Genomic DNA, 13,804 nt, shown 5'->3' on the forward strand with positions numbered 1-13,804 from the left:
AAAGAATGAATTTGCCTGGTTGTCTTAATCAGGGCTCACATGCTTCCACATTTCTTAAGAGGAAAAGCCTGCTTGTCAAGAAAAATAGATTTGATACATTATGGAAGGACATCCCCCCTCCCCCACTTTATTCAAGGGGAAAAAAAAACATAAGCCCCATAATAATACATGAAGTGCTGTTGAAAAACTGTGCAGAAATAGGAGCCTAAGAGGAATTACAAGAGAGGAGGAAAGAAGGAAAGGCAATTCTGCCCTCCAGCTTCTCTTCTCTTATTTCCAATTTCATCCTCCTTCCCTTGGAGCGGGGAGACAGAGGAAATAGTTCTGCAGCTACGTTGGATATGCCAACATCTAGCTTTGGCAAGATCACTCATGACTTCATCATCCCTAGACTAAGACAAGGTGCTTTGGATAGGGCTGCCTTTCACGATTACTCAGAAACTGCAACAGGTGCAAAATGCAGCAGCCTGCATGTTGGTGAGTGACACCAGTGGTATCCACCCAGCGCCTGTACTGTGAGCACAGGAGGTTTCTGGATATGGTTCAAAATGCTGGTTTTCACCTATAAAGTTCTACATGGCTTGGCTTCCGGGTAGGTTCAGGCCTGCTATCACCAGTTGGAACCAGCTCATCCCAGGTAGGGGTGGTCAGTGTACCCACATCAGTGAGGTGGGAGGGCAAACTCTGTTTTTCTGTGGTGACTCCCATCTTGTGGAACAGCTTTCCTCTGAGGGATTCAGTTGGCACCTCCCCAGCATTGTTTCAAGAGGCTGTTATGGAACTTTTCCATATAGTCTTAGAGTATTAACGCTGCAGTGATTAGACCAAGGTTGGCACCCACAATTGCTCTTATTCTTTTTACCTTCGTTTTTAATCTTGTCTTGTTATTGTTATTATAGTTTTATTGTTGTTTACTTGGGGAGTATTTTATGTTGATGTTATGTTGGTTTATATTTGTCATCAGTAGTATATAAATATACTATATAGATACACTTCTTTTTCTCTCTTCATCCAATCATTACACATCTCCTATAGAAATGGCAAAGGTAAAGGAAAGTCTTTTGTACTTTCTCCCTCCTCTTCATCTACTGGGAATTATGGATAGAGTATTGTCTGGAGGAAATCCCTGTAATTCAGACTTTCAAAATATGAGGCCTTTCTAGCCACATTGGATTACAACTTCTATCATCTCCTCCTTGCAGAATTTGAGTTTTATAAATTGAATCCTTTCCCTGGAGCCAATCAATTGGCAAACTGATTTGGCTTCTGCTTCTGAACATTAAAATACTGGAGTCCTCCTTTTCTTGCCCTCTCTAAAATGTTTCAGGGGATGTCAAATTAATCCTCACTTTCACCTTTCCAATCAACAGGTCCTCACTGTCAATTTCCATCCTCAATTGTATACATGCACTGAAATTAAATTTAGATATTAAAAAAACTGAGGATGAGTTTTTAAGGAATCATGGCAATTGTCCTACTTCTGATGCCCACTATTAGTTGCATTGACAAGACATATATAAGCTAGAAATTTTTTTTCTTTTTCATGGCACAGAAGAGGCTGGGGACTGCTGGTATTTGTAGTCAGCAACATCTGGAGGGCTACAAACTTCCCACTAATCATGCTGAATAAGAGTATCCTCTCCAAAAATGAAAAAGAGATATAATCATATCCTTTGTTTGTATGAAGAGGAAGAAAGGATGTGAATGTGAGGAATAAAGAAGTTATGCTACTTTGAGTCTAAGCCATTTGACTTGAACTTCCACTAGCAGGCTGATGTTTCCCCATACAGTTGATTTTGATGGAATATCTCCAAAATCCAGCAGTATTAATAGAAGGTATTCTTTTTCTTGTAGCAACAGCCTATACAAACTTTCAAAGGAAGTTCTGTCCACCTTTCCTTCTGGCACTTCAAGGTCAGTGCAAGCAATAAAACCAGTGCCAGCACGTTAGACGCCCCATTAAAGGGGCAGTGGCTCAGTGCAGGAGCAGACAGGCAGGAAGATCAACTATCTAAATAGCTGGTATCAAATGAGGCGGATAAAACCTGAGTTAGCCGCTCCTGCCTGTCCCCATGCCTGAATTGAAGCAAGTCAGACAGCTGGGTCTTCAATTATTTGGTTGTGTTTCTTGATTCATGTATTATATCCTATATTCAAAGATCTGGTTATGTTGGTGTTATCACTGACTCGTGCAGAAATCCTCACTGAGAAAGAATATCACCGTATATGCAGTTGAACAGGAGAGGCAAATTATGACTTCACCTGTCTTTTCTCCTGGCAAAAGTCAAGTGTCCATATGGGGCATTCAGAAGGTTAGCCACTGCACAGCCATTTTTTTGTAAAATAGACCCATCAGAATCAAAGGATGGACATTCAGAACAAGACAATTCCATAGAATGGGGAGAGGAAGGTGTTCATAAGTTGTTATTGGATTATTATTGTTGGTTGCACAGTCAGCCAGATATTTAGACTAGATCTGGCATTTTTATCCTCCTATCAAGTCCTTCCCATGGACCTGGGATAGGCAGATGCTGTTTGATGGTGTTAAAGGTATGGTCACAGAATGTAAGCTGTTCCAAGTAAAGCTGCCTTTTGCAATTGACTGATGGTGACTTTGTCAATGCCTATGGTGTTCAAGTATTATTATTGTTATTTTGCATACCCTTTCATTTGGCTGGGTATTTCCTGGCAGTCAACAGAAAATCTGTGAATTTCACCTAATTCCTTTTTCTGGCTCCCAGACAGAACCAAATTTATTAGCTTAATCATATTTGTTGAATCTGAAATGTAAGTAAATGCAATTGTCATGGTAGAAGAGTAAAACAAATCCTGTCTCATTATGTCTCTAGTGGAGACTTCCCCAATCAGCTCTGCTGAAGCACAGGTAAAATCAAGAACTTCTCTAAAAAAAAATTCAGGAGTCCAGATGGTTAGGAACTTTAGGGGTCTATTCTCATTTAGAGGCTATGCAGAAGAGATTGTTTTCCTTTTTACTGTCTGAAAGCTAGTAAATGCACCAACATGAGTTCTTTTTCTGTCTGATAAGCTGACTTAGCATTTTCTAGTAAGCATATAAATAGCATTTTTATACATTTAGTGAAGAAAGAATGTCATTTATATGTGTATGTGTAAAGTGCCTGACTTTATGTTGTATTCTGCCTATTACTCATTGTTTAGATTCTTGATATTCAAAAGCTCATATACTTGATACATGGTGCTGGAGCTGGCAACCATTTGAGGGACCAATATACAATTTCTGGCCTCCGAGCGTGGTTAGTAGTATGGCAGTGGCATTACCAGACAGGATAAGGCTGGAACTGTACCATGGTTTGGTTTGGATTGTGGAAGGAAAAGGATCTGATGCTGACATTTTAATACTGTTGGAAGTATCTTCAGCAGGCCTTCACTGATGGTTTCTTATATTTTTATAGTGCACAGAGAATGTTCCTTTGGGACCTCTTTGTGAAATGGGCCATCTGGATACACTACTCTCCAACCTTACAGTGAACTTGAAGAGACACACAAATGGCTGTAGCAATATCAGCTGCCCACCTGGGGAGATAATATAGTCATGTCACAAGGGCAAGTTCAGATGCAGTCTGAACACTCACCGTCTTGTTGGGTCCGTTATACTTCTCAAAAACATCTTGCACTCGGTCTTCTCCTCCATCAGTAAACATCATGATCATCTTATTGCAATTGGCTCTTGTGATGTTGGGCTATAAATAAGAAATGGACATTTCAGCAAGTATAGGACACAGAGCTAAGTATAATGTTTTTTTCTGACAGATACAACCTAATATGCAGTACTGTATTTGTACTGGCATTTGATTAAAGTAAATTATTGGTGGGAATCATCAGTATTGTAACTGTATTATTCAGAAAAATGACTTATTTGACATGTGCAGAGATGTATTATAGTGGCAGGAAGGAAAGTGTGGTTGGATATAGACCTATCGATCATGTTTAATTCTGTAGGGATGGGCAAAACATTTTTGTTTATCTCATTTTCATGACTATAAATTTGTTTGATTGATTTATGCATCAGTTTCTATAGTCAGTGGGACAAACAGAATGTACATGAACATTAGTATATTTTTTTATATGCCATTTTCTTATTGTACCCATGTTTGAATGCACTTTTCCTGGTATTTAACCTGTATAGTACAGCTTCTTCAAGCAATTTTTCTGTAACCTAATGTGTTTTTGTGCATGCTTCTTCCTAATAAACAGTTTTCTGTATTTTCTTCAATATGTGCATTTTTGTACACACATTTTTGAGTTACAAACCTCATTACAGATTTTAAAAAACTGCAGATTTCAGCGCAGATTCTGAACTATGCATGTTTGTATGAATTTCAGACCCCATTAATTTTACTTGAGACTTTGGACTAGTACTTTTCCTACCTGAAGGAAGAAAAGAATACATACGCACACAAGTTTTTGACTACAGAAAAACAGACATATATGCATTAGCACATATGTTTTTCCTATACGGAACTCAATTCAAGGTAGGTATATTCTTCAGACTTCTGGATAAGCCAGTGAAAGGAAATGTGTGGTTGCAGTCTTAGGAGAAGCAGTGAAAGGATGTGTATTTGCTTATATGTGTACATGTGTGTTCATAGGAAGGTACTTTCTTACAGAGGACAATGACAGGATATTTGTTTACGTGCATGAGCAGAAGACAGTAGATGTCAAGGCTATCATTTCTGCTTCTTTCCTATCCCGGTTGCTGTCATCTAAAACACTGGCAGTGAGGCATCTGTTTTCTTTAGCTATTCTCCAGAGGTGAAGGTGGTACAGATGAACAGGGAGCAAGGGAGGGGGAGCTGCTGTCGGGACAGAAATTATGTTGTGGCTATTACCGCTCAGCATTTAATAGAGCTATTCATCTTTATTTTGTCCAACGTCACTATCACCCTTCTGATCCAAACCTTCTCAGATGGGTCCTGCTAACTTTATAATGAAATGGGAGAGGCAGCTGTTTCCAATGAAATTTAAGTACCAGCTGCTGGAGTTTTCCATTTATCTAGGGGGAAGCGAGCAGCACTGAAGCTTTATCCCTAGTCTCAGCCCCACACGTTGTCAGGAAAAAGAATGCTGAAGCTCCTGGCTCTGTTTGTCATGTTGCCTCTTCAGAACCAAACGTTTCAGGGAACAATTGCAATGAAGGCAGTTCCAGAGATGGTCTGCTGTTGAATGGGTGAATATCCTTCAGTTCCAACATATCAGAAGACAGAGCTGATGTGAGGCAGTTGGGTACAGACCTGAATTTTAAAAATGTATTGGCAGGAATGACAAGCAGAGAAGAAGCTCTGCCTATGATGTACTTAGTGTTACATGCAAATTGGGATTTCTGATTTTTTCTCTTTCCTTAGAAGCTAGAATCTGAAGCTGTGATTTCTTTTTGGCTTGTTTCCTATCTTGTGACAAGGCCAAGAGCCTTGCTTGTACATAGGTGACACAATTCAGAGGTCTTTCTGGCTAATTAACTACTTTTGCTGGTGTCAGGATTGAAATAACAGTGTTCCAGCAGTGCCTGCTAACATTATTGCTTGTGAATGGTGTGTGTCTAACAGCCCTGTTGCTTGGCCTGTGCATGAGTGCAACGTATGGTCAGAGGAACCCCTCTCAGTCAAGAAGCAGATTTAGTGGCTTTGTATCAGTCATTATCTTGGTCCAACCTCCCTCACAGGGTTACTAGGTGTAAAAAACCTCCCTCACATGGTTGATGGGTGTGAAAAAGAACCCCGTATGTCATCTTGAGTACTCTGGAAGAGAGATGGGCTACAAATGCGACAAACAGAGGAATACAAATATATAATGTGCTTACAAGGATGTGGCAGCTTTTTTGTCTATTGCAGGATATTTAAAATATGCTGTCTCTGTTCTGAAAAGATTCCTGTGAAGCAGGCATCCTGGAACTTGCAACTAGAAGGGGAGATCATTGTGGTTTTAAATGACAGTTAACATGGTCCTTCACAGTCCTTTAATATTTGTATCAGAAAGACTGTTGTGCTGGGCTGGTGTTTATCTAAGGCAGTGTTTCTCAAACTTGGCCACTTTCAGATGTGTGGACTTCAACTCCCAGAATTCCCCAGCCAGCACAGCTGGCTGGGGAATTCTGGGAGTTGAAGTCCACACATCTGAAAGTGGCCAAGTTTGAGAAATGCTGATCTAAGGCAACAGTAGAATAGACCTAGGGAGACCTAAGTCCACACATCTGAAAGTGGCCAAGTTCGAGAAACGCTGATCTAAGGCAACAGTAGAACAGACCTAGGGAGACCTAAGTCCACACATCTGAAAATGGCCAAGTTCGAGAAACGCTAAGGCAACAGTAGAACAGTAGAACAGACCATAGCAAAGGGAGATAATGTGTAGGGAATGTTGTGCTAGGCTGGGTTCTCATGGTAATGGAAGCTGTAGTAAGTCTCAAGAGCAGAGCTGCAATTGGAAGACTAGAAGGTTGCATCTACCTAGGGAGGCAAAAGAAAGGAAGGGAATTGTAGCTGCCATCAAACATTTGACTGTGTGGAGAGAACAGGCCGTGCTGAATGAAGCAAATGTGATAAGAGGTATGTGTAAGCCAAAATTTGGTGCCCCATGGAGACTTCTGAAAAGTTTCCAGATAGAATGGACACGCAACCTTGAAATTACAGGTATGCACAATGGATTTCTTTCTTTCCTTGTGGCATATACTAATACCTCAGAGTATTATTCCATTTCTGTTCTCTTGTTCCAAAGCCACATACTTTATTTCTTTCCTCATTTTATCATGGCAGTAACCCAAGGCCACTAGTGGGTTTTTTGGTTGAATGAGGGTTGGAGCTCAATTTTCTCGGGTTGTTGTCCAATATATATTTACTCATCTTCCTTGCCTCATCAAGGAAAAATGAACCAGCAGAGAAGCTTCTTAGGATACTCTCCTCTACTTTTAACAGAGTAACGATAAGAGTCTGAGACACAAACATGAAGTTCCAGGAAGCCTTCTGCTGCTTAGATTTGTCAAGGTCAAGCTAAAATTACAGATATATAAATAGCTTTCCCATGTTTTCCCCCTTGACAGCAGCTGCTGGGGTTAGAATGGAAGGTCCCTGTACTTCATGACTTTGGTGCTTTCAGAAAACAGAACATTAGAAATTCACCCATGTCTTCATATCTAATTCGGCCCTCACTTCTACAGCTCCATATTCCTTTGCATCCACCTTATTTGAAATCTAGGTTTATAATTCTTAGCCTTCCACCCTCCCAAGTTTAAACCCTGGCCTTACATTTTGCAGTTGCTCAAAGGCATACTCAAAGCCAGCCTTATAATCAGTGGTCCCTTGAGCCTCCATTCCTTCTACGTCCTCTTTGAAGACCTTCTTGTTGCGGATATTAGCTTGGACTAAATGTTTAAAGCAGGATACAGGTTGTGCCTTTTGGTTAAACTGAAAGACAGAAAATTGTAATCCATTAGACTAGATAAGGAGACTATGGAAAAGCTGTGAACTTGATCAGCTACCACCAACTGTGTTTAGTGAATAACAGAGCCATACAAGTTTTGAGTAATACCAAGCCATAACAACATACGCAAGTCAGCTGAGACAATCAATTGGGGAGTCAAGGAAGGTCAGAAGTAAATTACTACTACTTTCAGAGACCTACTGTCCTTTAAAATGTTATTACATCCTAGTTCATGATATTGGAACTTTTCCAGTTGATAAAGTTTCTGCCGCTGTGATGATCAAGATTCAGCTATAAAGGGTGTACATACATAAGAGAAAGAGAAGAAATAGCAAAGGGGAAGCTGGTTTTCCCACCACATTTGGAAATCATGATTAATTGCAATATACCAGTTTCAATTTGTATTTACAGTATCTTTGAGAGGGATCAGATAGCAGTCCAAAGCCTATCACTACTTTTTATATGACTGGGCATATAAATACTAAGATTTAAGCTGATTATAACCTAGGAATAATGGGAATTGTAGTTCTTTTTTAAGGGGAAGGAACACAGTGACCTCAAACCGATATTTCTCATTACTACTGCAACCTGCAATTCACAGGATTCTCTGGGAGAAAGTGCACCAATTAAAGTGCATAACAAGTGCACACCACTGGGGAGGATATTTTATGGTCCTCCCACCCTCTTGTGAAAGGAAGATTTGCAGTTTATAACTCCAGACACACAAGACCCAGTTTGGATAAGGACGTGTTGAAGAGGTGCAGAAAGAGGTGATTGAAATAAACAAGCTTCCCCCCTCTTGCTGATGAGACCACATTCTGTACTCAGGTTTCTGTGGGAATAGACTCTGACATTAATAGACTCATGAGACACCCCCCCCCCCCGCCAAGTGTGACTGAGAACTGAATGAATTTGTGGACAGCATAGCTGGAATTACCCAACCCGCTCCAGGCACGCTTTCTGCAGGACATTTCACTGCCTCCTCACAAGGTCGCAGGCCCAGTCGAGTGGGCCCCCTATGCTAAGCTGTTGTTGGGAGAGGGCAGGCTTCTCTCGCAAAGAGTTTGGCCAGGCAGGTGAAGCGAGAAAACACTCATTTTTGCTTATGGCTTAGTTTGCTGGAAATACAGAACATTAATTTAGAAGGCAGTGATCCAGCAAAAGTAACGAGGCTAGACTTGTTAATTAGCCCAGCCATGTTCCTTGCCAGTCAGCAGGCACATGATAGGGTACGGAGAACGATGGAGTTCTTCATTTCCTTCATCATGTGCCTTAATTTTAACTTATAAAAAGAGCAAATTTACAGGATTTTATTGAGGGAGGAGAAGTACAGGGTTAATTTGAGTCAAATTAAATATTAATTCAGGAAGTTAGTCCTAAAACACATAGTACGAAACTGAAGAGATCTTATCAGGCTCCTGATGTGGCTGGGGCTGTCACAGTTGGGGATGCATCCCAGCTGAAAATCTACCTTGGAAAATTCTAGTTTTTCAGAGGGGACACTGAAGCTGCGCAGCATAGAGACACCAATATTAAGGAGACCTTCAGTAGATACCCATTAATAACCAAGAACACTTCTGGAATGACACCTCCTTCTAGTACTGCCAGTGAAAAGACATTGTCCTTGTGCAAGTTTGCCAGCTGCAATAAAAAAAAGTAGTAATAAACCAGTAACTCGTGGCACATGGAAGAATTGGCATGTCAACTAATTACAATGAAGGTCTGCCTCCTGGACTTTCTTAATTTTAAAATCATGGTACCCCTGACAATCTTCAATCCAATGCCTTCCAGTTACGTGGGATTGTCTTAATGGTGCTTTTCCTGAGCCAGGTTGCTGTTTCTCTGGAACACTGTGAAGGCCCTATTCATGTGCTGCTGAAATGCCAGGTCTTAAGATTGCAGGTGAATAAAACCCACCTGTTGTGTTTAAGAACTTAGTCTGTCCTCTGAACTTAATAAATGTATTAAATATTACAGTAAGAACTGAAATCGAAGTGTAGAAACGTACTGAATTAGTCTGCCTTGCTCTAAAAATCAAATTATAAAATTATGAAATTATAGTCCAAAATATCTGTTCAACTCCCAGTTACCTATTTGGCCTATAGGCCATGCATAATGTTGTCAACAGGCAGATGATTTGCTTGTCAAGAAGGTATGGATTATATTCCTAAATTGTTTAGAGGTTTTTTACTTTGTAACAAATAATGTTGTTATGGAAATAAATGATTTAAAAGGAAATAAATCATGTAATAAATTTATTTATTTAACCAATTTATACAGCCACCCATCTCACCACAGGTGACTTTGGCCAGCATACAACAAAGCTAAAAACAATCAATACATTAAAAATATAAAAATCAAAATAGAACAGAGAATAAAAGGATGTTAAAAATAAGGGAGCCACCTCACTAATTCCCCTGCCCCCTGGCGTCCCCAGGTCTGCTGGCATAACCAGGTCTTAAGGGACCTCTGGAAGCTCAATGATGACAAGGCCAACCTCACCTCAGGGGGAGAAGATTCCACAGCGTGGGCACCACAGTAGAAAAGGCCCACTGTCTAGGGACTGCCAAATGTAGCTCCCTAGGCGACTGAACCCATAACATGCCCCCTTTGCTGGATCTGGTAGGACAGGCAGATGAAATCAGGGAGAGGCAGTCCCTCAGGTAACCTGGCCCCATGCCATGAAGGGCTTTAAAGGTCAACATCAGCACCTTGAATTGGACCCAAAAACGAACTCCTAACCAATGTAGTTTGTGAAGCAGAGGTGTAATGTGTGTTCTACTAGAAACACACATAATTGCTCGTGCCGCTGCATTTTGTACCAGCTGAAGTTTCTGGATACTCTTCAAGGGCAGCTCCATGTAGAGCACATTGCAGTAATCTAACTGGGAGGTGACCAGGGCATGAGTGACTGTGAGTAGGTCCCTCTGATCTAGGAATGGGTGCAACTGGCACACAATACGGAATTGTGCAAAGGCCCTTCTAACCACGACTGCCACCTGCTCTTTGAGCAGGAGTCGTGAGTCTAGGAAGACCCCCAGATTGCACACAGGGTCTGTTTGGGGCAGTACAACCCCATCCAGTAAATAAATAAACAAACAAAAACAAACAAATACATAAATAAAACATTAGTGTCTCTTCTATGTATAGGAAGCGTACTGTACAAAACATGCCCCTTTCTGACATGCTACAGGCATGAGACTATAGAACCATTCTTAGAAAGTGGGATTTTCATCACTGAAGATACCCTTCCTCAGCTGTGCTGGCCACTGCCCAAATGGGACCAGTTTAGCTTAAGGACAGGAAGTACTAGTCAGCCAGTAAGGGTAAAAACCACCAAGCCATGTATTTCCTTATGCTGTTCTACAATAACATCTGCTTTCTCCACCTCCCAGTCACTTCCCATCTCCTCTACTGAGGGCTTTTCTTGCAGCTGCGAAGGAAGCTGATATAAGAGGGACCAGCAGTTCTCAGGCTACTGAGAACTATTATATCAACACATTCCAGAAAAGAACAGCCAAGTGTCCATTAGCTTGGGAAGGAGGGAGGACAAAGCCTAGAATTTAAAGTCTGGAGCAAATATACATACATACATACATACATACATACATACATACATAGGCTGTGATTGTTGTATAATATAATAGGCAGATTTTTCTGCCATACTGGCTTAATTTTTGTCTGCAATAAAGTATCAGCACTTGGTAAATCATGTCTGAAAGTCTACTGACAATTAAGCCAATTCTAGAATAAGAGGTTGAGAGTTGGAGAGCCTACAGTTCTACCAGCCCTCATCTTTACCCAAACAGATAAGGAGGGATGGGAGGCAAGACCCCCCCAACCTCCCTCAAATAACCATAGGGCACTTGGAAGAGAGGCAAGATTTGTTCTCACTTGAGCTGAAATAAATAAATAAATAAATAAATAAATAAATAAATAAATAAAAGGCCTTTCAGTTTGAATAACAGAAGTCTCTTCCTCTCCCATAAATCTCCATGTGCTTGCTGGAGAGGTGAGTCTCACTCATACAGATATTTAAGGAAGGTTCAGATCCAAGTAGATTTAGGTTGTTCCTTACTTTCTCCAAGCCATAACAGACATGAGAGAACACCTTACCTCTTCCAGAAGCTTTGCACTTGCCAGAGGACTAGGAGAGTGGAGAATAGCAGGTAACAAGGACCCTCTATCCTAGATGAGGGGCAGGGATGTGATAGGTAGAAAGACACTGTTGAACAAGGGGCTGCAATCCTCAAATGTCGCTTTCCACTGATCCATCCAGCTGGAGGCAGCAGGTTGGGAAGACAGCTCTAAAAGGAACTCAAATTTGCTGATGCCTCTAATTCCATTCTGGATCTTCTGGATCCATAAACCACAATATGTTCCTGCCCATAAACTAACTTTAATTCAACCAAGGTCCAGGAAAGAGCCCAGCCTCTTTTATGAGCATCTTCCCCTTGGTGGAAGCTTTCCTTTCCCCCATCCTTGTCATACCTGCTGGCTCCGCTCCCCGCTGCCCCCTCCCCACAACTCTCACCACAAAGAACCATCTTGTGCAAACAGAACTGCTTGTCAAAGCTGGCACAGAGGAAATGGCAGCGGAGGATGCAATTTATTTCTTGCAGGTGTGTTTTGTCATTTGCAATCGATCAAAGGGAAAGAACAGTCAGGAGTGTGGGAAAAGGAAAGGTGACAGAAATGGTAAATTGGGCTGCAGGATCTGCACGAGGCAGAGGCCAGGGCCTCTGACAGGCATCTCCCTCCTTTTTTTTTTTTCCCCCCATTATACAAGGAGACAAATCCAGCAAATAAAGAGCGTGCTTGTTTTTGCAGGGCTGATGTGGCATTTTGGTTTAAGACGCTTTCAGAACTCATTTCCTAGAGAAGCTATCGTTTAACTCCTAGAGGCTGCTAAGTGCAAGAGCAGGCATTAAACACGCCACATCAAATCCAGGATAACAGCTCTGATCATTAACTTCTCTCCCTGCTAGAGAAACACCTATCTTGCTCCTGAGGGCTGAGTTCTTTCACCTTCACTTGCCTGTCCCTAGCACTACCATGCTTACCACTGATACAGTCTGATTTATACAAGCCCCGAGCAAATGCCCCATAGATTGACTTCAGTATGAATTGTGAACCATCATTTTCTCCAAAATTGTGCTATTTACTAACAGGAATTAGAACTGATGAAAGCAATCATTTACAGCAGTAATGGATTCTCAAGTATTTACAGCATTTGTGTCGCAGTTGTTATTCCAGTGTAAATGATTATATATTATTGTATATTTATCACTATTGCACTATTTGACTCTCTTTTGGTCAAATGATCTGGATGAGGACAAGGAATGACTTGATTGTAGGGAAAAAAATTGGAACTGTATTGCAAAATCCAGAGAAGTGCAGAATCTAAGCAAAAAAACCCCATTCCAATTTGTCTAACAGTCTGGATAGTGAAAGTTGTCAGTCTACTTAAATTCAGATAAATGAAGTTTTCCAACATCCCTAGAGAGCAAAGATTGCTCACAAGTTTTCTTTCTTTGCTATATTTAGGCATGTAGGAATTGCTACAATACACCTGATAGCTCCTTATGGTTAACGTGTAAGCCTGTAGACATGCCCACTTGTCCTTTGTATGTCTTCCCCGCTTTCTCCTGCACGGCTGGCAGCATATTTCACAAGTCTGAATGTAGCCATTAACTCAAAAATGGTCACATGGTCACACTACAATCAAAGAGAAGGAAGACATTATGGTGCATTGATATTACCATGTAAGGATGCTTAACAGATCTGTACACAGAGCTCTCATCTCAGTTACACCCTTATTTAGTGACCAAGTGACCCACTATCACTCAGAAGAGAGGAGTGCTGATGTGCATTCCCTAGGCTAAATACCTACACAACAATTATAATGCATTGATTACCAATAAGTTGTAGTACAATTAAGTGCCATTCAATCTGCCTCTTTCCTAAATTTGAGCATGTATATTTATGCAAGAAAGGATAGATGAGTTTTTATATTTGTAGGTATGTGTGTGCACCTATATCTATAATATAATTAAGATAATCTATACGTAATAGAGAAATTCTTCAATTATTGCTATGGATGATACTACAGTGAAGAAAATATTAGATTCTGCATACTGCTTTCTTACTTTGTGTGCACAGCACAAATCTGCATATACTCTCTTGGTCTCCATTCCATTTTTTTAAAAAAACCTGGACTGAGGAAGAAAGACATTACTGAAGGTGTAGAAGCAAATATAGGCAAGTCATTGGTTCATAACAAATCTAGTGTTACAGATGCTATGGGCCACTACAGATCCCACAATGCATATTAGTATTTATCATCTCTATATTA

At 40.8% G+C, this 13,804-nt stretch overlaps 1 protein-coding gene across 2 annotated transcripts in view; it reads right to left on the reverse strand.

The window, feature by feature from the left end:
• Positions 1–13,804, reverse strand: part of CACNA2D2 (calcium voltage-gated channel auxiliary subunit alpha2delta 2) — a 656,510-nt gene that overhangs the window by 95,973 nt on the left and 546,733 nt on the right. For both annotated transcript variants that reach the window (XM_088134018.1, XM_088134017.1), the window contains exons 11-12: positions 7,275–7,433; positions 3,612–3,719 (exon numbers count right to left, since the gene is read on the reverse strand). In XM_088134018.1, coding sequence (XP_087990144.1) covers positions 3,612–3,719; positions 7,275–7,433 — 267 coding nt within the window. The remainder of the gene's footprint in view (positions 1–3,611; positions 3,720–7,274; positions 7,434–13,804) is intronic.

The sequence above is a fragment of the Python bivittatus genome, unplaced genomic scaffold, assembly GCF_059951505.1.
Source record: "Python bivittatus isolate LINGU-HERP-01145 unplaced genomic scaffold, Pbiv_v1 ctg000080_np1212, whole genome shotgun sequence".
NCBI classification, from domain to species: domain Eukaryota; kingdom Metazoa; phylum Chordata; class Lepidosauria; order Squamata; family Pythonidae; genus Python; species Python bivittatus.